Source organism: Barbus barbus (assembly GCF_936440315.1).
Source record: "Barbus barbus genome assembly, chromosome: 12".
Lineage (NCBI taxonomy): Eukaryota > Metazoa > Chordata > Actinopteri > Cypriniformes > Cyprinidae > Barbus > Barbus barbus.
The window spans coordinates 26,729,101-26,755,108 of NC_136740.1; the positions used below are offsets into that span (position 1 = coordinate 26,729,101).

Below are 26,008 nucleotides of genomic sequence, written 5' to 3' on the forward strand. Positions count from 1 at the left end.
TTTCTGGACCTTTCACTGACAAAACCTTTGAGGCTTTTATCTATACAAGTATCCGACTTTGCGTAGGAATACTGTTGGAAAGGAGTACCGGCTCATTTTTGGCGCGCCACAAGTGACGCGGCGCTCAAGATTCTGATTGGCTGACGCAGGCCAACCCCCCTCGTGACCTTGCTTTTGGACCCTCAAACACAGAAGCGAGATTTATAATAATAACCTGCCATTTCAGATGGAAGTTAAAGTTATAAAACCAAATGTGAAGTATTCTCTGTCCTCTTTTATGCTCATATCTAAAACACTGCACAACAGAACAAATTGAAACAGTCAAAAGAATTTCAAAAGACTTGTTTATTTTTTCCTTTAGTAAGAAAGAAAAGCAAAACATAAACAACTTTCACTTATTTCCATGCCTTTACATGCCTCATGAATAAGTACTAATGAAGTTGTACTAGTGAAAACAAGACTATCAGTGCTCAATCTACAACTTGAAAAGATGATTTAAGCAATGGCGGCTAGATAGTCTTTCACCTCCGCTGGAGTCAGTCGCCGAAATCCTGCTTCATTGCAGATTCCCACCTCAATGTTGTCCTCAGTCATTTGACCTTCAAAGCTTTCCTGTAACAAAAGTAGTCATAGTTAACATTGATGTTTGACATTAATGCATACATATTCAGCAAGTCAATTTGAGGCTTTGGCTAGTAAATAAAACGCCACACTTTGTGACAGCTACAGTTTCAGTGAGATATTGACTCTAGCTCGTTTGTCACCAATGCACAATGAAAAACAGCTAGATAAAGAGATTTAATTCCTACAGGGAAATAATATTTTACAACGCAACAAACAGTTTTACAGCTACTAAATATTTTAGTTTAGGACGGTATATATTTATGGTATATACGGTATAGAATGGTATCTAATACATTACTGCAATTGGCAGACCTTTAGCAAATGTGGCTGGGTTGTAAATTATTACAATATAATTGTTTAATTATTACCTTAAGAGTCAGAATAGCAGTGTGAATCGCATCTTCCAGTTCCAGATCCTCGTTGTATCTAAAACAGGAAAATGAAACAAATGAGATGTTGTACGTTTAGTAAGACTAACTCAGTTATTACGTTTCATACCTTTTTTCAAGGAATGTTTTCCCATTCACGTAGTTCTTCCCCATCGCTGTGGCTTTCCATGCAAAGTACGCTCCCTTAAACAGACCAAAGTCCATCTTATTTTTTGAATACAGTGCATAATAAAGAGCTTAAATTTTAAGAGACAATTATTTTCTGTTCAAATTGAAAGATTACGAAAGATAATGAAATTATTGAAAGAATAAAGATAATGAAATTATATAACACCAAAGTGAATAGCAAGCATACCGAGGGGTCTGATTGGAAAAGGTATGGACGGTCTTCATCCCAGCCAGCAATCAGGAGTGACACACCGAATGGCCGAACACCTCTGTGGCCAAAACAATAACATGACAAAATCTGCATGTTATGCCACTGTCAGTTTGGTAGATGCATATTGTTTTAAATTTTGCAAAAGAGCTGTTTGTAGGGCAACTTCTCTTCCCTTGTAACAGTGGTAAATTGTGCAGTGGAGACATATCACACATACCCTGATTGTGTGTACTCCTGCATAACAGAAGCCACTCTCTGAACAAGCTGGCCTGTAGGAATCGGCTCCTGATAGACCAGGAAGTACTGCTGAGCCAGCTTCCGTGCCCTTCGCAGCAGAACCCTGCAAACATGATAAAAACCCATTACAACAACTCTTATTGAGCATCTTATCTTTGCCATATAATCCCACCTTTATATTATAATTGCGATAATGTGAAAAATCTGACATTTTTACTGAAAATGGACTCAGCCACAGGCCATCCAAGATGCAGATCAGTGTGCTTCTTTAAATTTAGCACTGCATCACTTGCTCACTTATGCACAGATCAAGCACTGTTTACAAGTGAAAACAGTCTAAAACAGCATTTTAATGTGAGAGGACTTTTTCATTAGAGGAAGTGCTATTATGGATTTTGACTTGAGGTGACAGTTTAAAGTAAAACAACTTAATAATGGATGTTTCCTACATACATGCAGCTTTTCGCTTCACAAGCTATTAATTGATGGACTGGAGTGTGTGGATTACTTGTAGATTATTGTGATGTTTTTATCAGCTCTTTGGACTCTCATTCTGACGGCACCCATTCACTGCAGAGGATCGCTTGGTGAGCAAGTGATGTAATGCTAAATTTCTCAAAATCTGTTCTGATGAAGAAGCAAACTCATCTACATCTTGGATGGCCTGAGGGCGAGTACATTTTCATTTTTGGGTGAACTATTCCTTAAAATATTTAAAAACATTAAAACAATAGCTTTGAATGTCAACTACACTTTTTCTTTTTTTTTTTTAACAAGACTGCCTTACACATGCTTCATATTAAGAATCATTATTATATAGCGTTTGTTCACGTAGGCTCCAAATCTGTACCTGTAGTCTGGACCCATCCCACTGTAGACCATACCAATGTGTTTGGTTATGGGCTCTACTTTGTGAACACTTTGCTCATCATACAATATCGATTTCTGCTTCTTTTCCGTAGCAAGAACAACCCCATTTGAAGCTGTGAAAACGAAATGAGGATAAAATGAACGTTCCTTGCTATATAAACACAGTTCAAAAAGCTCATAATAAGCACATGCTAAAACCATAAAGTTTTATAAATAATGCAAAGTTAAGGCACACATAATAAATCAATAAAAGAGCATTACTAACCTTTTATTCCAACTGAAGGAGCACCAGCTGCTACAGCTGCCAGAGCATACTCAATCTGGACCAACTTCCCTGAAGGGCTGAAAACAGAAAAATAAGAAAAGTGTTGTGATTGTAAGGTGAAGTGTACTTTGACATGTTGACCTGGATTTAAAAAATTGTGCATGTTAAAACATATATAAAAATCTTTATGTTGTATTGTTACTTTACCCATTTGCAGACTTCAAATATACAAATGAGGTTTATTAAACATGCACAATAAAAGTGCTACCGTCCTTATTTACATTTAGTCATTTAGCAGATGATTTTATCCAAAGCGACTTACAAATGAGGACAATGGAAGCAATCAAAATCAACAAAAGAGCAATAATAACAACTAAACGCAGTTAGCAAGTTTTCTTTTTTTTATTATATAATAGATAGAATAGAAAAAGAATAGAGCAAACTAGTGTTAGATGCCTTTTATGCTTTTGTTAATTGTAAATAAAAATAAGAAAAAGAAAACAAATAGATAGAACACAAAAAGATTAGAAAAGCTAATGTTATTTTTTTTTTAAAGAATGGAATAAGAATATAAAAATCTAAAATTACAAAAATGTTATACTTTTACATTGTCACAAAAATGTTGTTTTGAGTTATACATTATTACAATAATAACAAAACAAAAAAACAGTACTGATGATTATAAACTGTATGTTAATGTGCATTCAGGAGTTATATACAAGAAAAGCTTCCCATGATGCACAGAAAGTGAAAGTAAAATAAGCAAGTTCTAATCGCAAAGACAAAACTGAGCCCAGTCTGTGTTTTAAACACCTATAAGAGTGTTCTATTTGTTGCTTTGGAATTCTTATGTGTTCAGTTCATCGTGTTCATGAATGTTGATGCACGTGAATAAAATAAGCACTGCATCACAAACACAGTGACTCTGCATCAGAGGCCGGATAATGATTGAACTCCTCTGACTGACGGAAACACACCACAAAACTCGAGCTTCGCGATTCGCTAAAAAACACACTCGTTTGATCTTCATGAACACACTGGATATAACAAAATCATGATGTTTATTACCTGAAAGTGGTGAGGGAGAAACTGTACCCTCTTTCTGCCATGGCTGTGTCTGACTGGGGGGGAAGTGACGTCACGCGCTTATTTGATCTGATTGGCTGAAAGAGTTACGGGGTGGCTAAATGAATTGTGGGTATTGCAGTCTAAGGATAAGTTTATAAATAACTTTGGATGTTTGGTTTTATTTTACCTGCCACCAATTAAAATAATGTAATAATTAAAACATTTGTTGGTTTAATCATATATTTTGAACATATTTCGCCCACACCCGCTCAGAAATAAAGCTGAATTTTTATAACGCTGTACTACAAATCCCAGAATGCACGGGTGCAGAACAAGGCGCATGCGCAGTAGGTCTTTTTTTTTGTTGCGCTATGACCGTGAGGATGTTAGGTCTGTACATGTTAAATTAATCTGAAATAAAATACCGCATATAATGTCATTATCGGGTTTACTTCAGTTTGTCGGACGCTCTCTGCAGCGCCTGGAACTGCGTTTAGCGCAAGCAGCGGGTTTTGACAGCTTCGGTGAGTGTTATACCACTCATATCACTATACATACATACACTTATATCACCCTTAAGCTTCATTTAATATCATTTTACATTTTTTTCCCCCTTCTGACTGACCATTAATTTGTGATATTAAATCTAGTGTTTGTTTTGAAAATCGTTATCTGTGGTAAGTGAAGGGCTCAAGGAGACGCATGGCAATCTTTTGTGTTTTAAAGGGAAGTAACTTACTGTAAAACTCTCTTTAATCGGAATGGAATGTTGCAGTGTTGTTTTTTTTATATTCATATATTTACTTAATTTTATAAGGCTAATTAGGTAACTTGTTATTAAAAATATATGGAACATCCATGCAAAAAGTATTAGCTTCTTTATTTCAGTTTCTTTTTTAAAATATATATTTTTATATATATATATAAAATATTATATATATATAATAATATTTTTATTATTATTATAGCACTTTGAATTCGAATTTATAAATGGACAGTAAAATAAATGGACAGTGATTGGGGTAAAGTATATTTAAAATGCTACTGTGTGTTTAAAAATAATTTTAGTAACTCAGTTTAATTATTATTTTTATTACTTACTTTACATTTAGCAGATGCTTTTATCCAAAGCAACTTACAAATAAGAAAAAGTAACTAACACTAAAAGCTAACACTCTGTAAATACTCTATACACACCCATTTAAGAAAATACAGAAATTAAATAAAATTGACAAATGCATACAACAACATTTCAATAATAAATATGTAAAGGAAAAAAATAAATCAAATAAAAATAAAAAGCGATACTTATATCCTTTGCCGGTGTCCCAGCCCGGTGGAGTCGCACGCTATAGTCGATGGTCTTTACACTCTTTACTCTTTTCTTCAGGTCCAGCTCTGGCAGTAAATGGTCCCCAGATTCTTCCTCAATCCCATCACAACAGTGATGAAGAAAACTCTGAGCCCAGTTTCTTGGACAGTATCTTTTGGATGGCAGCTCCTAAAAAGAGAAGAACCATTGAAGTAAATCGTTGCAGAAGACGACACCCAAATAAACTGATAAAAGTCAAGGTAAGATCTCTGGTTCACTGGTATAGCATTATAAAAATGAAAAGAACTTTCAATGTTATACTGTGCTGTAGTAAACAGCAATTTATTCTTGTTTTTCTTTTCTTTTCCAGTACAACATTGAGCCGTGTCCAGAGTGTGGCAACATGAAACTGAAGCATACTCTGTGTGGATTCTGCTATGAAAAAGTCAGGAAGGAGACGGCAATGATACGAAAGCAAATCTCCATCATGGAAGGTGGACCTCTCAACACTCCTGCAGTAGAGTCTGTTGTTTTGTATGAAAATGAAACACTGTCTGAAGCAGATAAGGACAAGAGAATAGTAGAACGCAACAGGAAACGCCCTTATTGGTTTAACATGTAACTGCAGTAAAATAAAGACTTTTGTTAAATAAAGATCACAGTTTCATGTTCATTAACTATTTTGTGAATGCGCTTAAGTTAACATTTTAATTGATCAATTATCATTTTTATACCCTTGTTTTGTTGTTTGAAAACAGTCCTTGGCTCAGTTCGTGTAATGTTTTAGGTGAAAAATGAGTGATATGTCATTTTAATAGTTGTACATAGCTAGAGAGGCTGTTGTCCACAATGATTTAAGATAAATAAATACATTTATTTGAAAATTGAAGTAATATGCAATAAGATACTGTATCATATTGTAAAGAATCAAGAGTTGACATGGCTAATTACAAGATCAATATTATCTTAAGTCATCATACACCTATTGCGTAGGGCTTTGTTGTCAATTCTTGAAAAGGGTTTAAGTGAAAGTCAATAATAATAATAATAAAAAATAGGGTGATTGGGATCCCAATACGAAGCTGGAAGATGATCAGTGGGTATCGAAGTCACATGACAGTGTAAACCATGTTACTTTTATCCTGTTTAATATCAAAACACCGTTTTTATTTTAACTGATGATGATTATTTATGCACATAGTGCATCATTGTAGATATCCACAAAAAACACCTTAGAATATGTAAAAAAAAAACATTGCATTACTATTGCACATGTCCAAAAGTCTCTTATTTAAAAAAAAATAATAATAAAGAAATAAAGAACATTATTATGCACAACAACCACAACTAAGAGATCATAATGTAACTCAAAGAAGGTTTTGGAACTCCATCCTCTTCTCAGTCTGCGCATCTCCTGCGCATTTGCGAGTATCTAGAATCTCAAATCTCTCAGGACTATACCAAAGTCACTAGTTAAGGGGTGTTCAAAATTCAGTGCAACTGCATTTCTACAGTTTGTGTAAATAAAGATGCATCTATTAGCATTTAATAGTGAGTATATTAAAAATCAATTAATTTAAAGACTACTCATAACTCTATACGATGCATGTAATAGGTATATTTTACTATAAGCGTATCCAAGTCCCCTATGAAATTGACTGCTGGATGTTTTTAATAGAATCGCATAATCGTCCAAGCTGCCTGGAAGAGGTAAGCAAACGAAACACGTTTTAACATTAAGATGATAACAGATCTATATAATCTATAAGTTGTTAAATAAGTGTGTTTCAGTTTAATTGCACCTGCTGGAGAAATGCATTTATCACCTTTGCAGGGTTGCAGCTTTAGCAGTGTTGTGTCATGACATTAGTACAGTAACGTAGCTAGATAATAGATAGACTAAATATAATAATATAGTTTTATGATGTGTGCAGTCTGGTTTGTTTAATACACGAAACACACACTGTGACAAAACAGCACCTTACTGAACTTGAAAAACATGTTCATCCTCACAGCCCATTATCTAGTGTATTATTTCACTGTGTTTTCAGGGTTTCTCCATGAACAACCTGAACGATCCTCCTCGATGGAACATCAGACCCGAGGCCGCTGGAGGAGATGATGGGGGCAGATGGAATTACGCGCTGCTGGTGCCCATGATCGGGCTGGCAGCATTTCGTAAGTGTTTATTTTTTAACATCTTACAGCTCACACACCGTCACAAATGTCTTCAATGAGTGTGTATTCTTTATTATAACAGATAAAACAGGTTGTAATTAAATCTGGGTTTATAAGGGGGTTGCACAAACAATCATTCTAATAAATTCATTCACATATAATAAAATTGTAATTCACATAAGAATTTGTGACCCTGGACCACAAAACCAGTCATAAGGGTAATTTTTTTTCAGTTGCGATTTATACATAATCTGAAAGCTGAATAAATAAACAATACACTGAATAAACTATATTTGGCTGAGATGCAACTATTTAAAAATCTGGAATCTGAGGGTGCAAAAAAATCAAAATATTGAGAAAATCGCCTTTAAAGTTGTCCAAATGAAGTTCTTAGCAATGCATATTACTAATCAAACATTAAGTTTTGATGTATTTACGGTAGGAAATTTACAAGATATCTTCATGGAACATGATCTTTACTTAATATCCTAATGATTTTGACCCATACAATGTATTGTTGGGTATTGCTACAAATATATCCGTGCTACTTATGATTGGTTTTGTGGTCCAGGGTCACATATGTTATGTTATGTGTTAGTAGATGTTGACAAAATGATCTTTTATCAGATTTAAAATGACTTACTCTTCTTTGAAAACATACCAAACATAATGACTCACGTTAATGAGTCAACAATAAACACATCCCAAATTTCATCAAAAAACGCTCTAAATCTACAAATTATTAGAACTACAATGCACTGTTGCATTTTTGCTTTTCTTTTATGTGGATTTACGTGTATTTTATGTAGGTTGTGTTGATAGTTATGGTTGTTTTAGTATTATACAGTATATCATTTTGTTATTGTAATATTAGTTAAATACTAATATATTTTCATTAATATCTTAAATGAACTTTTATATTTATTTATTTTTGGCATTAAACTTTTATCTGCTATATTTGTTTTCTATTTAGCTTTAATTTATTAGTTTTAGCATTTCAGTTTATTGTATTTCAGTTAGTTGCCAAGGCATCATCTGATATTTATTTTTATTTCTGCTTAAAGGGGACCTATTATGCTCCTTTTTACAAGATGTAAAATAAGTCTCTGATGTCCCCAGAGTGTGTATGTGAAGTTTTAGCTCAAAATACCCGATAGATCATTTTTTATAGCTTGTTAAAATTGCCACTTTTAGGGTGTGAGCCAAAACGCTCTGTACTTGAGTATGTTGCTTTAATGCAAATGAGCTGGTGCTCCTGGAGAAGAGGGCGGAGCTTCAAGAGCTCGAGCTCCCGCATCAGCAGTGCCAGCCTTTGCAAATAAGCATTCCACGATTAATACAAGCCTGTTATCTTTACAGAAAACGTACTCCATTTTAAAGTCAGTCATCTGATTATACTGTGCATAATAAATTCGCGTTTATGAATTGCACAGACAGGAGACTCCAATGTTCATTAGTGCATCCCAAAACACAATACTTGAAAAACCTCTTTGGCGCTGACATTGTATATCTCCAGCAGCTACAGCAATCAGTAATGTTAATGACGGAGGCGGACCGTACGCAGCTTCTCATTCAGGGCTGTGTCTATGCTTATAGGGCAGCATCACAAATGGGCGGGACTTTTTCCCCTCTGTGACGTGAACAGAGGGAGAATCTGAAACAGCTCGTTCTGAGAGACTGTTTATGATTTTTTTAGATTATAAAAAAATGAGTGTGTGGATTTTTACCATTATAGGTTGGTTGTTTTCACACACTGCAGCCACACAACTGTGTTCAAACACCTTATAAAAGTGATTTTTGCTTAATAGGTCCCCTTTAATTTTAATTAAAAAAGAGAATAAAAACTAAGTTTTAGGTAATATTAACCATTTTAAATAAAAAGGTTTAGGTAAAAAAGGTATTTCAAGGTATTTGTCAAAAGTCATGTTCTCCTTGAATTGATTAAAAGAGATTTAAAATTGTATTTTGGAAAGGTTGGATATGGACTCGAGAATCACAGAGCCAGATCCAAGATGTGAAGAACAAGTATGACAGCGACATGGCAGCCATTACCAGAGACCTGGAGCTGAAGTACAGGGAGACGCTGACAGAAAACCGGCGGACAGCAGCGCACCTGGAGGTGGAGCTTGAGAAGGAACGCCAGCGCGTGCAGGGCTACAAGAAAGCCCTGATCTCTCAGAGTCAGCAGCTCATGGAGGAACGGAAGCAGCTTCAGCAGGAACGGCAGGATCTGGAGGAGGAGAAGAACCGTCTGCTGCAGTCTGGAGTGGCTGGGGCAGCGCTGCGGAAAGCCCTGCTGCGAGAGGAGGACTGGCAGCGCAGGGCTCAGGCTCTGCTACAGGAGCTGGAGGTGAAGCTGGTGGAGAGGCAGGAAGCTTTCTGCAGCATCCTCTTGCCACGAGAACATCGTCTGGAGATGGAGAAGAACCTGCTGCTAAAGGCGGCTAAAGACCCGGTGGGTGCCGAGCTGAACCTAGAAGAAGATCTCAGGGACATTTTTAAGAACGACAAACACTGTGCAGATTTACTGAACATGCATAAACGCAAGAATGGGAATTTGATGTGGCTGTATCTCAGGTACTGGCAGCTCCAGGTCACCCTGCAGAAACACAAGAGGGCAGAAGAGACTCTAAAAGGGGCATCGCCAAACTCCAGCAGACCTTGAGGAGTGTAGATCTCTATATAAAACAAGAAGAATTTTCTTCCCTAAATGTTTATTTATGATGCCAAACGTTTAAACCACTTGAGCCTTGAGTCTTTTACAATCATATCAGAACATGAGTGTATATTTTGTTGGGCAGATTTTTTGTGCTTCTCAGTTCTATGGTTTCAGTTTTTTGGATCAAGGAGAAAGCAGACTAATCAAATGCTTTCATATTTGTTCCATTACTGATGAACTTTAATAGACAATTTATTCATTTTCAGTCTAGATGCTACAGATGGTTCATAACTAATATGTCACAAAAATAAAAATGAGGTTACTGACATGTGTAATAAATATGTTTTCTGACAAGAAAGAATATATTAAATTCTGATCGACTCAGGATTGTTTTTTTATTGTTTGCCATAGTTTCATAAATACATATAAATGAGATTTACAGTGAAGAAAGTGTTTATTTATTGCATTTTAACTGTTTTGAATAGGTGATGATTGTCCAGAGATGTCTGTCCTGTAGTACCTGCTGAGAAATAGATCAACAGCTCCTTTATAATCAAATATAGATTACAATTAAAAATGACATTCAATTTAGACTAAAAATTTTCATCTATAATATTGCGACTTTGGAACCCTCTACAGTTAAGTACATGGAATTCACTATCGTAAATATCACTGGAACTACAGTCGATAGTTGTACACGTGAATTTGTTGCTACCTTAAAGCAATTTGTCTGTTTGCTGAATTTCGAATGCACCCGACCACCAAATTTAAATAAATAAATAACTTACATATTGTTTCAACCATACTGATAATGTACAAATACAAACATGAAGCCATGAAGCCTCTATTAAATAATTTCCCCCAATTTCTGGGGATAAAATGGGTAATTATAAACAAATAAATGAACAAACAAACAAATAATTGCTTTTCAATAAATTAAATAAATGCTTTGTATCGATTTGTTAATTTGTATTAAAATATACATTTTTCTGCAATCTGGTAGTTTTTTACTGTCATTATCTATAATCATACTGTTCTGAGAGTAAAATTAAGAGGAATGAACACACACAAATCCATCATCACAAGTAAAACCTCCTCAAATGTATTACCATAATGAGAATGAGTACCTATTGTCATGGAATAATGAAACAAAGCTCAAAGAAATAAATAAACAAACAAACACATACAAACATACATGCATAAATATTCACCCAAGATTATCTGTGATTGTGATATAGTCAAGTCAAGTCACTATTATTTGTATAGCGCTTTTAACAATGCAAATTGTGTCAAAGCAGCTTTACATCAGCTTAAAGCTGGGTGGCTTTATATCAGCTTTACAGTATTTAAACAGGAAAATAGTTTGTCGAAATTCTCCTCTGGCCAGACAAAATCAGCAGTTTAAATCTAGGCTAAAGCAGAGTCAGATTGTGCAAAGGACTCATCTGGTTCCTGTGGTCTTGTCTCGATGGCCGTCTTGGAGACAGGGTCTGCACTGGGGATCAGTCTCTGGGGCTCATCTAGGTGTCCTGGCTGTAGAGGTCAGCTGCTGATCCACCATCTGATCTGGATACGGACTGGATCTGGGTGGCTACAGTGACCTCGGAATAAGAAAGAAACAGACTAATATTAGTGTAGATGCCATTCTTCTAACAATGTAACAAGTATATCAGGTGTTTTGGGAAGTGTTCCCGGTTCCGGTTGACCTAATTAATGCAGCCAAACAATAATTTAACGGATTTGAATTATAGAAATGTGATAGTGTATTATGTGTAAACCAGGTTAAAGAGATGGGTCTTTAATCTAGATTTAAACTGACAGAGTGTGTCTGCTTCCCGAACAGTGTTAGGTAGATTGTCCCAGAGTTTGGGCGCTAAATGGGAAAATGATCTCCTACCCGCAGTTGATTTTGATATTCTAGGTATTATCAAATGGCCAGAGTTTTGAGATCGCAGCGGACATGAAGGACTGTAGTGAGATAAGAGCTCACTCAAATACTGAGGTGCCAAACCATTCAGGGCCTTATAGGTAATTAGCAAGATCTTAAAATGTATACAGTGTTTAATAGGGAGCCAGTGCAGTGTTGACAGAACCGGGCTAATGTGGTCATACTTCCTGGTTCTAGTAAGAACTCTATCTGCTGCATTTTGAACCAGCTGGAGTTTATTAAACGTGCAGAGCAACCACCCAATAAAGCATTACAATAATCTAGCCTTGAGGTTATGAACGCATGAATTAATGTTTCTGCATTTGACATTGAGAGCATAGGTCGCAATTTAGATATATTTTTAAGATGGAAAAATGCAGTTTTACAAATGCTAGAAACATGTTTTTCGAAGGAAAGATTGCTATCAAAAAGTACGCCTAGTTTCCTGATGACGAAGAATTTACAGAGCAGTCATCAAGTATTAGACAGTGATCTAAGTTATTACATGCAAAAGTTTTTGGTCCAATAATTAACACCTCTGTTTTTTCAGAATTTAGCAGTAAGAAACTGCTAGTCATCCAGTTTTTAATATCAACTATACATTCTGTTAGTTTTGCAAATTGGTAAGTTTCATCAGGTCATGAAGAAATATAGAGCTGGGTATCATCAGCATAACAGTGAAAGCTAACACCATGTTTCCTAATGATATCTCCCATGGGTAACATGTAAAGTGTGAAAAGTAAGGGGCCAAGTACTGAGCCTTGAGGTACTCCATACTGCACTTGTGATTGGTATGATACCTCTTCATTTACTGTCACAAATTGATTTCAGTCAGATAAGTACGATTTGAACCATGCCAGTGCACTTCCTCTAATGCCAACATAATTTTGTAGTCTATTTATGTAGTCATATGTGAGCATGTTTCTTGTTATCAGTTGTCATATCTGCTTTAGTGAAAGCATACGAGGAGGAAACGCCTCAAAACAGCTCCGGTATCTTTCTTATGTCAGTGATTGAATATGTTGAGGTTGTAATATTTAGGTAACATGACACCAGAACAGTTTGTCCCCTGCGTAGTCATTTTATTTTGGCACTAGAGGGTACTGTTGTACACGCTAGTTTATTATGAAATTAAAATGACTATATAATATTTAGCCTATAATATTACATGATCATTTTTTTTTTTTTTTTTTTTTTTAGCTTCCTCATGTCCTGATACTGAACATAAACGCTCTCTAATGCATTTAACTAGTTAATATAATAAAAACTCCAAGGTTTTAGAATGGGACAGGGAAATAAGCATTATTTATTTATTATTATTATTTATTATTAAGGTACATAATCACATTCCAGAATAAATCAAAACTTTTTCAGCCTTGGTTGAGCAAAACCAAAAATATAACAACAACAACAAAAAGCTTCCAAATAAACCGAACTAAACCAGAAAGAAAAATAAGAAATAAGAAGAAGAAGAACATAGGATGCTTCCAAAAATAAAATACAACAAAGAGAGCTTTTAAATTAAATTATACAAATCCAATAGAGACACCAACTATAAGGGCTTTCTTATTCTTAACAAATTTTAACGATTTATATAAGAGTTTTACGTCATTAAATCATTGGATAAAGTTGGGTTTAGATTTAAACCATCTGTACATGTGAATAAAAAACCTCCCAAAACATATCAGGAAATTAATAAAAAATGAAAAATCTTTGTTTTTGAAATAAGCATTATTACATCCCTGTTATGTTTCAAATTTAGTTTGATAGTTCTGAGAGTAAAGCAAGATGAGAGAAGTGAAACCCCAGCAGTTATAGACAATGCTTATAAAATATATATAGGCTACAATAGTTATTATTATTATTATGATATGCATTTATATTGTTTATAGCTATACTACAATAATGTAGGCCTACATGTTAATTATTACTGCTATTACTGGTGCTTTAGATTATTAAATATAATTACAGTAAGTTATATACATATTATTTATTATTAGGCTATTTAAATTCAAAGCACAATTTGAGAATAATCCAAGACTTTATTTATTTATTTTTTATCATGCAATAACAAAACAACAATTACAAAGACAAAGAGAGAACAACAAAAAAACAATGAGGGTTACAAACAATAATCCAAATCATACTAAGTTATCTTATAAAACTTACACCATAAGAGAGTCTTACATGCAATATAATTATTAGAGTTACTCAACGAGTTTACATACATATCAAAATCTTTCCTGAAAATAAAAAATAAGGAGTTTTCTTTGAAAATTTACATTTATGAATGTAAAATTTAGCAAGAAATAGCAATAGATTAATAATAAATTTGCAGTGAGAAGGGTCTAAAAACCAAAAAACACAATTTTGGGGGTTATATAGAAATTTGGATATAAATATTTTTTAACAAAATTGGAAAAGTCAACCCAAAATACTTTACAATAGACACAGTCCCAAAACAAATGATTGATTGTTTCCTCAGACTGAAGGCAAAAGGAGCAATTGGGGGAAATATTATAGTTAAATTTAGCAAGTTTGTAGTTTACCGGATAGCAATTATGGATAATTTTGATAGAGACTTCAATAACTTTATTAGATAAGAAGAATTTTTGTCGAAGAAGCCAAAATTCTTCCCAAAATAATCCAAGACTAATCTGTGAAAGAGTTAATGTTAAACGTCAGTGGGAGGAGAAAACAGGAAGTGGCCAAACCCTTTAACAGTCCGACAACTTCACACAAATAGGGTGTAACTCACTGCACCTCTTTATGATCGAGGTGTGAACCGTCTGTCGATCATCCAAGAATCTTCATCATCAGATGCGCGTGCGATAATCTCTGCGGTGGAGCCGCGCCAGATTCCAGACACGAGTGCAGTGGAAGGTGAGGTGAGTTTATTAAAACATATTGTACCACACCTACTGTAAATACCGAACTATTTGAAGTCGTCATAGTCACGTTCTGGTTTTGGGGTGCCTGTTATGCCCACAAATGCGGTCTAGGTAGGCAACATAGGCTTTAAGGCACTACCTGGTCTGTATTTGAGCTGATTTGTCTTGTAGTGTGAAAATGAAGAGTGTTAAATGTGTTTTTTATGCCTGACAGTAACCGTACTAGAGTTATAATAACACTGACATTTATTGACAAAATTGTTTTTTTATTAACGCGGAAGAAGCTCTACTACGACGTCACATTGGACAATGGACTTGTCCTGAATTGAATACTAGTGTACTGCATACTACGCAGTACATGCTGCCTATTATTTTTACATAAAGAGAAATCTGCGACAGTGTCACATGGCTAGAACGAGTAAATAGAGGTATTGTTATAAAGTTTTTGTCAATCTGATTTAAGTGAATCAAGGAGATATTAAAATGTATGCACTCTGGTTTGGCTTGTCATATCGAACGCATTGCATTGTGGGATGAATGTTTAACATGCACTCTCTCCAAATGCTGTATGCCTGCTTTCCTACTAAACAGTTGGCGACGAAGTACGTAAACGTAAAATAGGCAAAGTACGCAGATTAATTCTTCCACCAAGATTCTGAAGTGTAGCATTGGACTCTTAAGAGTAACCTTCCCATGAGGCTACAGGAGAGGAGTCATGAATTTACATTTACATTTACATTTATGCATTTGGCAGATGTGTTTATCCAAAGCGACTTTCAAAGGGAAACAAAAGCCATTCGTCAGGGAGCCAACAGTACCAACAGTAGAATATAGTTAGTACCTTTCTAACTATATTCTAAGATTCTAGTAAAGCAGCGTAACTGATGCTGTAGGTCACATGACCGTGTCAGCATGGCTGATGTACTGTGTCTAAATTGCACATTCATACTATGTAGAGCATACATTTTTAAAGGTCTCAAAAGGTCACTTCCTTATTAAATGTACTACATACTCATACATTGTCGTTTGGGATGCATAGTATTTATCAGTGTATTCTAGTTGTATACTGCACATTTTTGCTAATTTTATGGATTTAGAAAATATGCAAATGTAGTATAATAATTATGCCACTCCTTACAGACTTGCATGCATCATTCTTGTCTAGATAAAAGGTTATGATAATAAAGAATTAAATCAGACCATTTAAATCCGCTGTCCTGTTTAATTTGTATTACTTTGGCCAAACAGTGAAGTCTAAAAAAAGACAAACATCAAAAATAAGCACCAAATAGTTATTTACTAAAATGACTCTAGAGCTGGATTATTTTTGGTTCCTCATTTGGCAAGATTTCGTTGCATCATGATATTAATCATTGTTGGCAAAGCCGTGTGATTCACTTCTCTGTGCTCAAAACTAAAGTATATGCAAATAATGTTGACTGCTGAGAACTGCCAGAGAGCTCACCTAGATTTACTGATTGACCCACTTTATGAGATGCCACCAAGTGTATTTTCAGGCTGATCAATAGAGATTCAGGACGTTAATCATATTCCTGCCAGACATTGATTCGGCACATTTCCTAATACCATTTCCGACCCTTTATTTTTTGGTTTGGGATTTGAAAAAAAAAAAAAAAAGTCCTGTTTTTGCTTTTTCAATTATTTATATACACACACACACACACACACACACACGTACTTAGACTGATTCAGCACATTTCCTAATACCATTTCTTCCAAAATCTTTATTCTTGTTCGGTCACAAGGGGTGAAACTCCAAAAACACTGCAAGCTCTCTGTCAAAAGTACAATGACATGGCAGGAAAAAAACTCGCAAGTGTCAGTGGACATCACACGTGTTTTGCCAATCAATACTGACTGGACAGACAGCAGACATTTAGGGCAGTGATGTTATGCACATTGATCGTGACAGAGGAGACAAATGTAAAGAGCACAAAGTCACGCTTTTATCCCGTTCTCTATTTTTCTGACCTGTCGAGGCAGGCGGGGCCCTCTAATCTAGCTTTATCCTGGATTATGTTATTATGACTTCTTCCCGTTTGGGATTCGGTCGCCATGCGGGACGGGAATGTTGACTGGAAGACTTCATAAAGCAGTGAGTTGATTCTGGGTGGAAGATCTCTTGTTCCTCCGGATCGACTCGTTTGGTGTTCCATTAACCTGTTAACCCGCATCGGCCCGTGGGCGGGCCGGAAGGGCGTGGTCGGGCGTGGTCGGGCTTTTTATTACCTTTGTTTTAGAACAATATTCAATCAATTATCATTAACTATATATCATTTGAAAGCTAAAACACTCAAGATTAACGATCTGAGCTTGTTTTTGAAATCAATACACCAGAGAGGAAAGGGTTAACAGAAATGCTGAAAGACCGGCCATTTAAAATGAACAAAGCGAACCGCAGTACTCACGTTTGATCGCCAATAGCGCTGGTCAGCTCAGACTATTCCAAGACACACCAGCATACATTTCAAGAGAAGGGTCCACTCTTCAAAATGCATCCACTTTTTAATCCAAAACAACGAAAAAATAGGGGAAAACACGATAGATCCTCCTTTGTTTACATAAGCGATTCGAGTTATAGTTATCGATAGCGTCCATTTTCCAATAAATATCGATTATAATTCGGATTCCAGCTTTGAAACGCCATCTATTTCCAGCAGAATCGTCTCTTCCGAGTAAGAATAGCCCTCCCTCGTCTCTCTCCTTCAATCGCAGGAGCTGTTATAACCCGGGACAGTAAGCGCGTCCGTGAATGGGTCAGCGAGGTGTCAATCCGGACACATCACAATAGGGGTGTTTGAAGCCAGCCAATGCCTCGCCAGCACAGTTTTGATGGATGGAAGTGTTAGCCAACCACAAGGACGTTTACAGTGATTGACAGTTTGAATAGTTTACGTAAGATTGTTTAGAGAATAGCTCGGCGTATTGTCCGTGTGTTTTCGTGCGCTCTCGGGTTACGCATGAAGCGTACACATAATGGCGTCGCAGCGCTACACAGACTGGCTATCAGCGAACAGATGTTGTCCAAAGCTCACATCTGAATCTCTCCATCATGGATCTTCGACTTGAGAAGAGTTTCTGTGGCGTTTGGTGGTGTTTTGGAGGACGTGGGGAGACAAAATGGCTAATTTAGTAACCGAAAACGCACGGAGATCGCTGGGAAGCGTGGATAGCATTAGCACGTAAGTGTCTCCACCCTCCTCTTGAATGTTTGTGTGTTTATCATGTAGTTATTTGCAGCTTTTGTTTCATGTTAGCTGTTTTAGATTCTAAAAATGACAACGGAGAGGGATAATATGAGGGGATTACATGAGTTTTGTTCGTGTGGGTGTGTTTGTTTGTGGGTATGTCCCGAGTATTGTGTGTGTGTGCGCGCGTGTGTGTGTGTGTGTGTGTGTACAAAATGTAAACAGTGTTGCAAGTTTGATTTGTTTTGCTTACACACTTTCTCACTCTTTTTCTCTCACTCTTTCCTGTCTTTTCAGAGGTCTGGTGAATCCAGATGGTCAGAAAAAAACCATTTTAGTGGCTGCTAGAGCGTCTTCCTCCACTGTAAATACTGTAAATAGTTTTTTTTATTATTATTTAGTAATATTAGTAATAGTAATCTATTACTATATTAGTAAAATAGTAATATTCATAATATTCACCATATAAAATAAATAAAAAATACAAATGTTGTAAAAACAATGTATTTTGCATGTTTTGTGTTTTCACTAGTTCAAAAATGATCAAATCTGTTTTGGTTCACTGTTTTCATTATTGGAATTGTTCAGAATAAAGACTGTTTAGTTATGTTCAAATTCTGAAATAGTTTTGTGTTTTTTTGTGGTTTCATTGGTAGAGCAGTTCTGAATTGATATACATATGTAGTATGCAGTGTCTTATGGAGTCTCTAAATAGCATTTTTGAAAGGATTCCTAGACTTTTCTTGAAATAAAATATCCAAATGACTTTTCCAAAGCTTTTCTTGAAATGAAATACCATAAAGATGTACTTTCTGTAAGTCTTTACCTATAAAAAATTTATTATTTCATATTTTATTTCAGGAAATATTTAGGCGTTTTTTTTTTCAAAAATGCCATTTGTAGACTAACCAAATGACTAAATGAGTCAGCACTACAAATGCTGTTCAGAAATAGTTTTTTATTGTGTGTTTTGGTGGGCAGAGCAGTTCTGAATTGATATACATATATGTATTATGTAGTTTTGACTCATTTGGACATTTGTTTACAAAGTGTCTATTTGGGGTCTCCAAATGGCTTTTTTGAAAGGACGCCTAGATTTTTTTTAAATAAAAGCTTACAGAAACTACATTTTTGGGAGTATCATCCTCAAATTTGAGTCAAAACATGGTCAGATGTTCAGCTTTATCTTTATGGTGTTTTCAGGCCTTTGGCATGCAAGTCTCATCCATTTTTCCCTTAGTGAGCTTCATTAAAACATATCGCGAGTCAATTTCATGTATATTTTACCTTGTTTTACTCTATTGCTATACTAATTTTGAGTTATTATGACTCTAGAGTAACAAAGGATCAAGTGTCTAGTTTCAAACAACACCAGATTTTTAAATATAGACCTTAGGGTTCAAGAGCTACAGACATTTTTATTTGGTTATATCGTTTTTTACAAAATGCTCAAAAATAGGGGCGCAGGGTAACAGGTTAAGAGAGCAGGCTGAGCAGGTTTTGAGTTGGTGTACACAACACAAATGAGATTAGACAGTCGACTAATAACAGAGCTTCCGATTAACAGTGAGTTTTTACAGTCTTTAAATGCTTCTGTATTGTCTGCATGTGATTCTCTTGAAATCTGACTTCAGAAGAATGATTTCACATTTCTGCTGAAGAGCTTTCTTTCCATTATTACTCAACTACAGTGCATAATCTGTTTTGAAACCTTTCTGATGTTAGAACTCAAACGTTGCAATCTATCCAGCTCAGCTTTGTTTGTTCCTCTTTTTAGAAGCATGGAGGACGTCACTCCACTCTTTCTGAAGTTGAAGGGCTAAACAACAACAGCAGGCAGGCATTGAGGCAGAAAAAGCCATGATCCTCTGCAAACTCTGCCTGACCGACTGTCCTGAGCTGGAGACCAGCACATTGCAGTCCTGTAACTGTGTGTTCTGTGTGCAGGTAAGAGCGTTGCGGAATAAACCTTTATCTTTAAAACTGCAGTGTGTTGTCATGCAGCAGAATATGTAGTTGCTATTACATAAGTAATGTGATTAGTGATATAGGAAAATCATGTTCACATACATCGCTCCAAAAGCAGGTGTTTATCAGCACAAGGTTGACGTGAGAGCACAATAGTGTTCAGTCTCGCCGAGCGGGGGATATTTTCTTTCACATGCCGTTTAAGATTAGCCAAATAGCCTATTCCTCTGAAACAAATCTTGTGGGTCAGACTTACAAGTCATTTGACTTTTATTGGTTTTTAAGATGAAGTGTGGCATTTTGAAGTTAAAACATTCTACAGTACTGCAACTTTCATTCAACCATTGCTTCCCCTGAAAAGCATAAATATTGATCATACTCTATCAAAACAATGTTTAGCTAATTCTGAACATTGATTAACCTGACGATAGGGATATAATAGTTAATGAAAACTAAAAACAGAAAAAAAATTATTTGCATTACTTGAAATAAAAGTTAACTAAAATAAATAAGCTTGTTTTAATTCAGCTAGTTGCCAAGGCAACATTTTTTCATTTTTATTTTACTCGATGTACTGCTAACATAACTGAAATGAATAATAAAAACTTTATATACACATTCTTAAAATAGCACAAAAACTAATAATAATGGCATAAACAAAATGACTAAAACTGTAATGAAAATGAAAATGGACAATATAAAATATTACAAAAACTAAAATAGTATCTCATGATAACACACACACACACACACACACATATATACAGACAGACAGACAGATTGTACAAAAGTCCCAGCTGTGTTGTGTTTGCAGTGTTTAAGGCAGTATGTCCAGCTGGCTATTCGGGGCGGCGCAGGCAGTGCCATCACCTGCCCTGATCCGGCCTGCAAGAACACGGGAACTCTGCTGGACTCTGAGGTACTTCTGTCTATCTCGCTCTCAGTTCTTCTTCCTCAGTCAACAACAGTTTCCAGTTCCACAGTTCCTGCTACAAATATTTACTGCACAAACACTGACAATACGGAAATCCTTCCATGACCAAACATCTATTTTAATTACTTTTAATCAATTAGACCTATGATTTACCTTCCCAACAACAACAAAAACTTCCATTTAAAAGTTCAAAGGTTTGGGGTCAAAACTGTTCCGTGTTTTTAAACAAGTCTCTAAGAGAGTATGTTCACCAAGGCAGCATTTATTTGATCAGAAATACAGATAAAATAATTATATTGTGAAATATTATTTCAATTTGAAATAACCATTTTTATTTTATTATATTTTAAAATGTAAATGATCCCTGTGATGGCAAATCTGAATTTTCAGCATCTTTACTCCAGTCTTCAGTGTCACATGATCCTTCAGAAATCATTCTAATATACTGACTTATTATTATTATCAGTGTTGAAAACAGTTGAGCTGCTTAATATTTTGTAGAAACTGTGATGCATTTTTTCAGGATTCTTTGATGAATAGAAAGTTCAAAAGAGCAGCATTTATTTTAAACATTTTACACTTTTTATTATATTAATTCAACCTTGCGGAATAAAAGTATTAATTTCTTAAAAGACCCCAATCTTTTGAACATTATAATGTAAATAGTAGTGTAGAGTTTGGGAGTTGACCCCCTGACCCCCTAGCAACCACTCAGAACACCTTAGCAACTACATAACAATGCCATGGCAAATTAATATAGATCAAAAGTGAACTCAAACGGCTTTGATGAAATTTGTCCGAGCATGTTTAGCCTAAATGTTAATTTTGCTTTCGGTTGCCACAGCAAATACACAATGGTTTTATTTATCATGAATGTTTTCCATCACTGTCGAATGTTTCCACAAGTCCTAGTATTATTGTCCCCTCATGATTTTCTCCAACCTGTTTTGTGAACTAATGCATCATAACAGTAAATCAACACTGATATAAATATTACCTGGCATCATGACTCTGGTCCCTGGAAAACTTTCTGACACTCAGATGTTTCATATAAATGCTGAACTGTTTTGACCTCTTTCACAGTCTTTTTCTTATGTCATATAATACAATAATTTCTACTCAAATCAACATCTAACTTATTTATTTATTTACTAAGTATGTGTGAGATAAGCAGGATCATTTCACGAAAATTGACCAGCTGACTGTATATTATGTCGTACATAAGACCTGATGTGCTATTCGTGTGCAGTTCTGTAGCTCATGTAACATGACGCGTTCCAACATGAACTGAATGTAAATTCATATCCTTCTTTATACAGCTCGCCTTGTTTGCCCCCAGCGATCAGGTTGAGCTCTATCAGCGGCTCCGATTTGAAAGAGGTACGTGCTTGTCCATGTATGTACGCATGCATTTATGTGCCGCTTTCCATTATCACTCTTGAAGGATAGTGTTACTGTAACCGTCACTCAAAATCCTAGAGGGACTATGATAGGCAGGAACAAACAACTCTAAATAAGCAATGTGAGTTATAAAGAAGCATCATTTTATGCTACCTAGACTGTTTATGTCAGTCAGCGGTTATTGCTGATTTTAGTGATATATTGTGTTGTTTAAAATAATTCTCTAGTTTAAAATATAGCAATTGAAAATCAACCAAAACTGAGTTATGACAAAAATCAGATATCTTAGACTAGCATCTGTAGTGTGAAACATGGCGGCGTTTGCTCAGATTCAGAGAAAACTGAGTGTGAAAATGGGAAAACAATTCAAAAACATTTTCCTCAGTTCCAATGTTGGCATAGTTTTGTAGGAAAGTACAGACAGTAATTTTACCGCTTCTTGGCACATTAACTAGGCACAACTTGGTACCCTGGTAATTTAATACAAATGCTAAAAACGTAAACTGAAATTTATTATAATAAAAACAATTCATGAAATAAAATACAATTGTGGGATATCACAGCAAGAGAATGAATCAGAAAAGGTTTTATCCTACGGCTCATGTATGAGTGTGCTGCTTCTCTGAGTCACAGTTCATGTTGCTGCATTGTGTCTGACTCTGCCAGGGTCCAGCTCAGCGTTTATAGAAGCGTAAACAATGAGCTTATTCAGACAGCAGAAGCTGTGGGATTTTCTTCTTCCAGTGCCTCTGTCTGCATCTGAGCTGCTCCCAAAATGTTAGGGATCATCTAGAGTAGACTATCTGTGGTGTCAAAGTAAACTGTGACATTAGTATTTGCAGAAGTCTTCCTGAGACCGCAAGAACGTCTCGGATTTGTGACTTAACAGTAAACCTCAATGAAAAATGTTCAAAGTGGAAATGAATTTTGCAAGCAAGTGAATTGGCTTTGCCACATCTCCTTTTTTTCTTTTTAGCTTTGCATGTTTTTTCCCTCAGCTTTTCTTTCGGTCTCTTTCAGGAGTTCAGTTAGACCCCAGTAAGGCTTGGTGTCCCATGCTGGACTGTCAGGCTGTGTGCAGTGTGACGCCCGGAACCGAAGGCAAACTGGTTCCTGTGCCCTGCCCCGCGTGCCATGCCGTCTTCTGCTGCGGCTGCAGAAGCCCCTGGATTGACGGTCACTCTTGCTCCCAGCACCAGTTGCTGATGGCACCATCAGCAGACAGGTCAGTGTGACCGATTTACCACTGAACGAACAACGGTTTATCATTCAGTTCCATAACAAGGCCCTGTAAACGTGCTCTGTGTTTCGTCTCTGCAGTGCACTGAGCAGCGCTGATACTGATGCAGCCATTAAACAGTGTCCAATGTGTGGTGTCTATATAGAGCGCAATCAGGGCTGCGCGCAGATGCTCTGCAAGAGCTGCAAACACACGTTCTGCTGGTACTGCCTACAGAATCTGGATGTAAGTGATTCTAGGGGTTTACAAATGTTCTGCCACCAACATCACAGATTTTGGACGCTACGACAATAGAAATACTATGGTATTACAAAAGTGAAATGTACTATGGGCACACCTTGATTTTTGCACATGTGAATAATAATAATAATTTAAAATGAAAAAACGTTTAATATTATAATTAAAAATGAAAATTTATCAAATTAAAAGTATCTATTATAGGAATAATAATAGATAAATATTTAATTAAATATTGTATTTAAATTTAATTTTAATATAATAATAGTAATATAATAACAACCATATCATTTGATGATTATTTTCTATGAATAAAATTTTTATATATTTTTTTTATAAATTTTAATAATTGTAACAATTTTACTAATAATTACTAATAATAACTTTCAATTTTAATAGTCTATTATTATTATTATTATTATTATTACGTCATTTAAAATGAAATCACATTTATTATTATAATTGAAAAATGAAAATTAATAAAATATTTATAAATATCTACTGATTATAATATTAATTATAATATTTGAACATTTAAATATTTAATTACATTTCAAGAATAATATAACAAATTAATTCAATTTTAATATAATATTATTTTTCAATTGTAATATTACTAATAGAAATAATTATTATTATTATTATTATTACAGTCATTTAATATAAAAAATGTATTATTATAATTCAAATTGTAAATTTAAAAAATATTTATAAATATTTTTTGATAATATGAATGATGATAATATATGAATATTTCACTTTTAATTTTTATATTTAATTAATTTTATTTAATTTTTGATTAAAATATTTAATTAAATTTCAATAATAATGTGACAATTTATTAAATTTTAATATAATATTTTCAATTTTTACAATATTTTTTTTATCTTTCTTTGTTTTGCCATTTATCATTTGTAAGCCTTTTTCTATGGTTACAGGGAGATATATTTCTGAGACATTACGATAAAGGGCCATGCCGAAACAAGCTGGGGCACTCCAGAGCTTCCGTCATGTGGAACAGGACACAGGTTAGCTGGAATGCCAATTTGCATTGTTTTTCATTATGTCAGACATTTACCAATTTCCAAATGACTCTGGTGTCTAGTTGTAGAAAGCACCCATTTTTGCCATTTGCTTTTTCAGTTGATTTATTTTCATCAGCAAGATTATAGAGTGTTACTATCATGACATTAGATGAAAACTACTCACATGCAGTAAGATCCCGGTTGAGATTGTGTGTTTTGTGTCGTTGTGATGTGTTCAGGTGGTCGGCATACTGGTGGGCGTCAGCATCATCGTGCTAGTGACGTCACCACTGCTGCTTCTGGCCTCTCCCTGCATCCTGTGCTGCGTGTGCAAACCCTGCCAGGCCAAGAAGACCAAGAAAAAGAAGAAAGACAAGAAGCCATCAGATTCCACTGCATAGGAGAACTCCTAATAATCAACATGAGTAGCATCCTCCACGTGCCACGTCTCGCTAGCCAGGTGCACAAGTGCCTCATTCTCAGTGCCTGGTAAATTCAGTGGAATTATTTTGCCTTCAGGTGCATTATGGGAAAAAGAAGCATGTTGTTTATTGAATAAACAACATCTGTAAAGGAATGGCCCTTACTCCACTAAGCCAAAACATTTATGTGAGCTATAGAGGTTATATTAAAAAAAATTAATGAACTGCAGCAATGCGTTTTAAACTTTATTTCCATGTAGCCTTCCAAACCAAAGGCCCTGCTGTTTTTTCTTGTGTACTATAATATGTAAATACTGTATTTATGAGTCTGGGTAATGTCCTGTGTTCTTTTTACATTGATTTTTCTGCATCAGATATTTTATAACTTCATTACAATAAACTAAACAACTGAGCAGTGAAAGTGGGCAGTTTCTATTTGTTCTTTAATGGTTAGAAAACATAACATTAACATAAACATTTCAAGTTATTAAACATAGACACACACAGTCATATTTAACAATAGAGGCTATTTTTTTTTATAATCTAGTGAAACGGCATGAAAAAGAAAGCATTTGTCAATCAGAAAACAGTTGTATTGTATTTCATAATCAGCTGGGGAAATCACCTGGTTCTTTTGTTTTCCTGGTTTCATGCTTACATTTTAATTTAAATAATGTGTTCTTTTTATATTTGAGGACTAGTTAACTTTTTAAATGAAGATGGGAAATATATGTGGATAAGATTGAAAAGCAGGGTGACAAGGCCTTTGAGAG

The 26,008-nt window shown here is 35.2% G+C and overlaps 4 protein-coding genes across 6 annotated transcripts; 3 read left to right on the forward strand and 1 right to left on the reverse strand.

Annotated features, from left to right (window-relative positions):
* Window positions 1-327: 327 nt before the first annotated feature.
* psma2a (proteasome 20S subunit alpha 2a) lies at window positions 328-3,906 on the reverse strand. Its single transcript, XM_079430057.1, has 8 exons — window positions 3,833-3,906; window positions 2,765-2,841; window positions 2,480-2,612; window positions 1,610-1,732; window positions 1,369-1,450; window positions 1,123-1,196; window positions 993-1,050; window positions 328-612 (listed from the first exon to the last, which is right to left on the reverse strand). Exons 1-8 carry the CDS (start codon window positions 3,871-3,873, stop codon window positions 496-498), a joined length of 705 nt encoding a protein of 234 aa, XP_079286183.1. The 5' UTR covers window positions 3,874-3,906; the 3' UTR covers window positions 328-495.
* A 270-nt stretch (window positions 3,907-4,176) lies between these two features.
* LOC306877839 (large ribosomal subunit protein bL32m-like) lies at window positions 4,177-6,031 on the forward strand. The gene is made up of 3 exons (XM_079429827.1): window positions 4,177-4,356; window positions 5,223-5,404; window positions 5,515-6,031. The coding sequence occupies exons 1-3, from the start codon at window positions 4,266-4,268 to the stop codon at window positions 5,764-5,766; spliced, it is 525 nt and encodes a 174-aa protein (XP_079285953.1). The 5' UTR covers window positions 4,177-4,265; the 3' UTR covers window positions 5,767-6,031.
* A 584-nt stretch (window positions 6,032-6,615) lies between these two features.
* ccdc127a (coiled-coil domain containing 127a) lies at window positions 6,616-10,968 on the forward strand. Its single transcript, XM_079429828.1, has 3 exons — window positions 6,616-6,854; window positions 7,196-7,322; window positions 9,296-10,968. Exons 1-3 carry the CDS (start codon window positions 6,747-6,749, stop codon window positions 9,985-9,987), a joined length of 927 nt encoding a protein of 308 aa, XP_079285954.1. The 5' UTR covers window positions 6,616-6,746; the 3' UTR covers window positions 9,988-10,968.
* Window positions 10,969-14,608: 3,640 nt separating this feature from the next.
* Window positions 14,609-25,656, forward strand: LOC306878084 (E3 ubiquitin-protein ligase RNF144B-like). 3 transcript variants are annotated; one of them, XM_079430189.1, is made up of 8 exons: window positions 14,609-14,791; window positions 19,786-19,955; window positions 20,791-20,895; window positions 22,230-22,290; window positions 23,332-23,536; window positions 23,632-23,776; window positions 24,727-24,816; window positions 25,053-25,656. In XM_079430189.1, exons 2-8 carry the CDS (start codon window positions 19,869-19,871, stop codon window positions 25,212-25,214), a joined length of 855 nt encoding a protein of 284 aa, XP_079286315.1. In that variant the 5' UTR covers window positions 14,609-14,791; window positions 19,786-19,868; the 3' UTR covers window positions 25,215-25,656. The 3 variants fall into 3 exon arrangements, with proteins under 3 accessions (XP_079286315.1, XP_079286314.1, XP_079286316.1); XM_079430188.1 differs by having other exon boundaries at window positions 14,621-14,796; XM_079430190.1 differs by lacking the exon at window positions 14,609-14,791 and adding an exon at window positions 19,516-19,574.
* Window positions 25,657-26,008: the final 352 nt, after the last annotated feature.

Coding starts and splice junctions, on each gene's coding strand:
- ccdc127a (XM_079429828.1), top strand. CDS start 6,747: ATGCATGTAATAGGTATATTTTACTATAAGCGTATCCAAGTCCCCTAT. Junction 6,855..7,195: donor GTCCAAGCTGCCTGGAAGAG/GTAAGCAAACGA, acceptor CTGTGTTTTCAG/GGTTTCTCCATGAACAACCT. Junction 7,323..9,295: donor GATCGGGCTGGCAGCATTTC/GTAAGTGTTTAT, acceptor TATTTTGGAAAG/GTTGGATATGGACTCGAGAA.
- LOC306877839 (XM_079429827.1), top strand. CDS start 4,266: ATGTCATTATCGGGTTTACTTCAGTTTGTCGGACGCTCTCTGCAGCGC. Junction 4,357..5,222: donor AGCGGGTTTTGACAGCTTCG/GTGAGTGTTATA, acceptor TCTTTTCTTCAG/GTCCAGCTCTGGCAGTAAAT. Junction 5,405..5,514: donor ATAAACTGATAAAAGTCAAG/GTAAGATCTCTG, acceptor TTTCTTTTCCAG/TACAACATTGAGCCGTGTCC.
- psma2a (XM_079430057.1), bottom strand. CDS start 3,873: ATGGCAGAAAGAGGGTACAGTTTCTCCCTCACCACTTTCAG. Junction 2,613..2,764: donor TCCTTCAGTTGGAATAAAAG/GTTAGTAATGCT, acceptor TCGTTTTCACAG/CTTCAAATGGGGTTGTTCTT. Junction 1,733..2,479: donor GGGATGGGTCCAGACTACAG/GTACAGATTTGG, acceptor TCATGTTTGCAG/GGTTCTGCTGCGAAGGGCAC.
- LOC306878084 (XM_079430189.1), top strand. CDS start 19,869: ATGATCCTCTGCAAACTCTGCCTGACCGACTGTCCTGAGCTGGAGACC. Junction 23,777..24,726: donor ACTGCCTACAGAATCTGGAT/GTAAGTGATTCT, acceptor CTATGGTTACAG/GGAGATATATTTCTGAGACA. Junction 24,817..25,052: donor TCATGTGGAACAGGACACAG/GTTAGCTGGAAT, acceptor TGATGTGTTCAG/GTGGTCGGCATACTGGTGGG.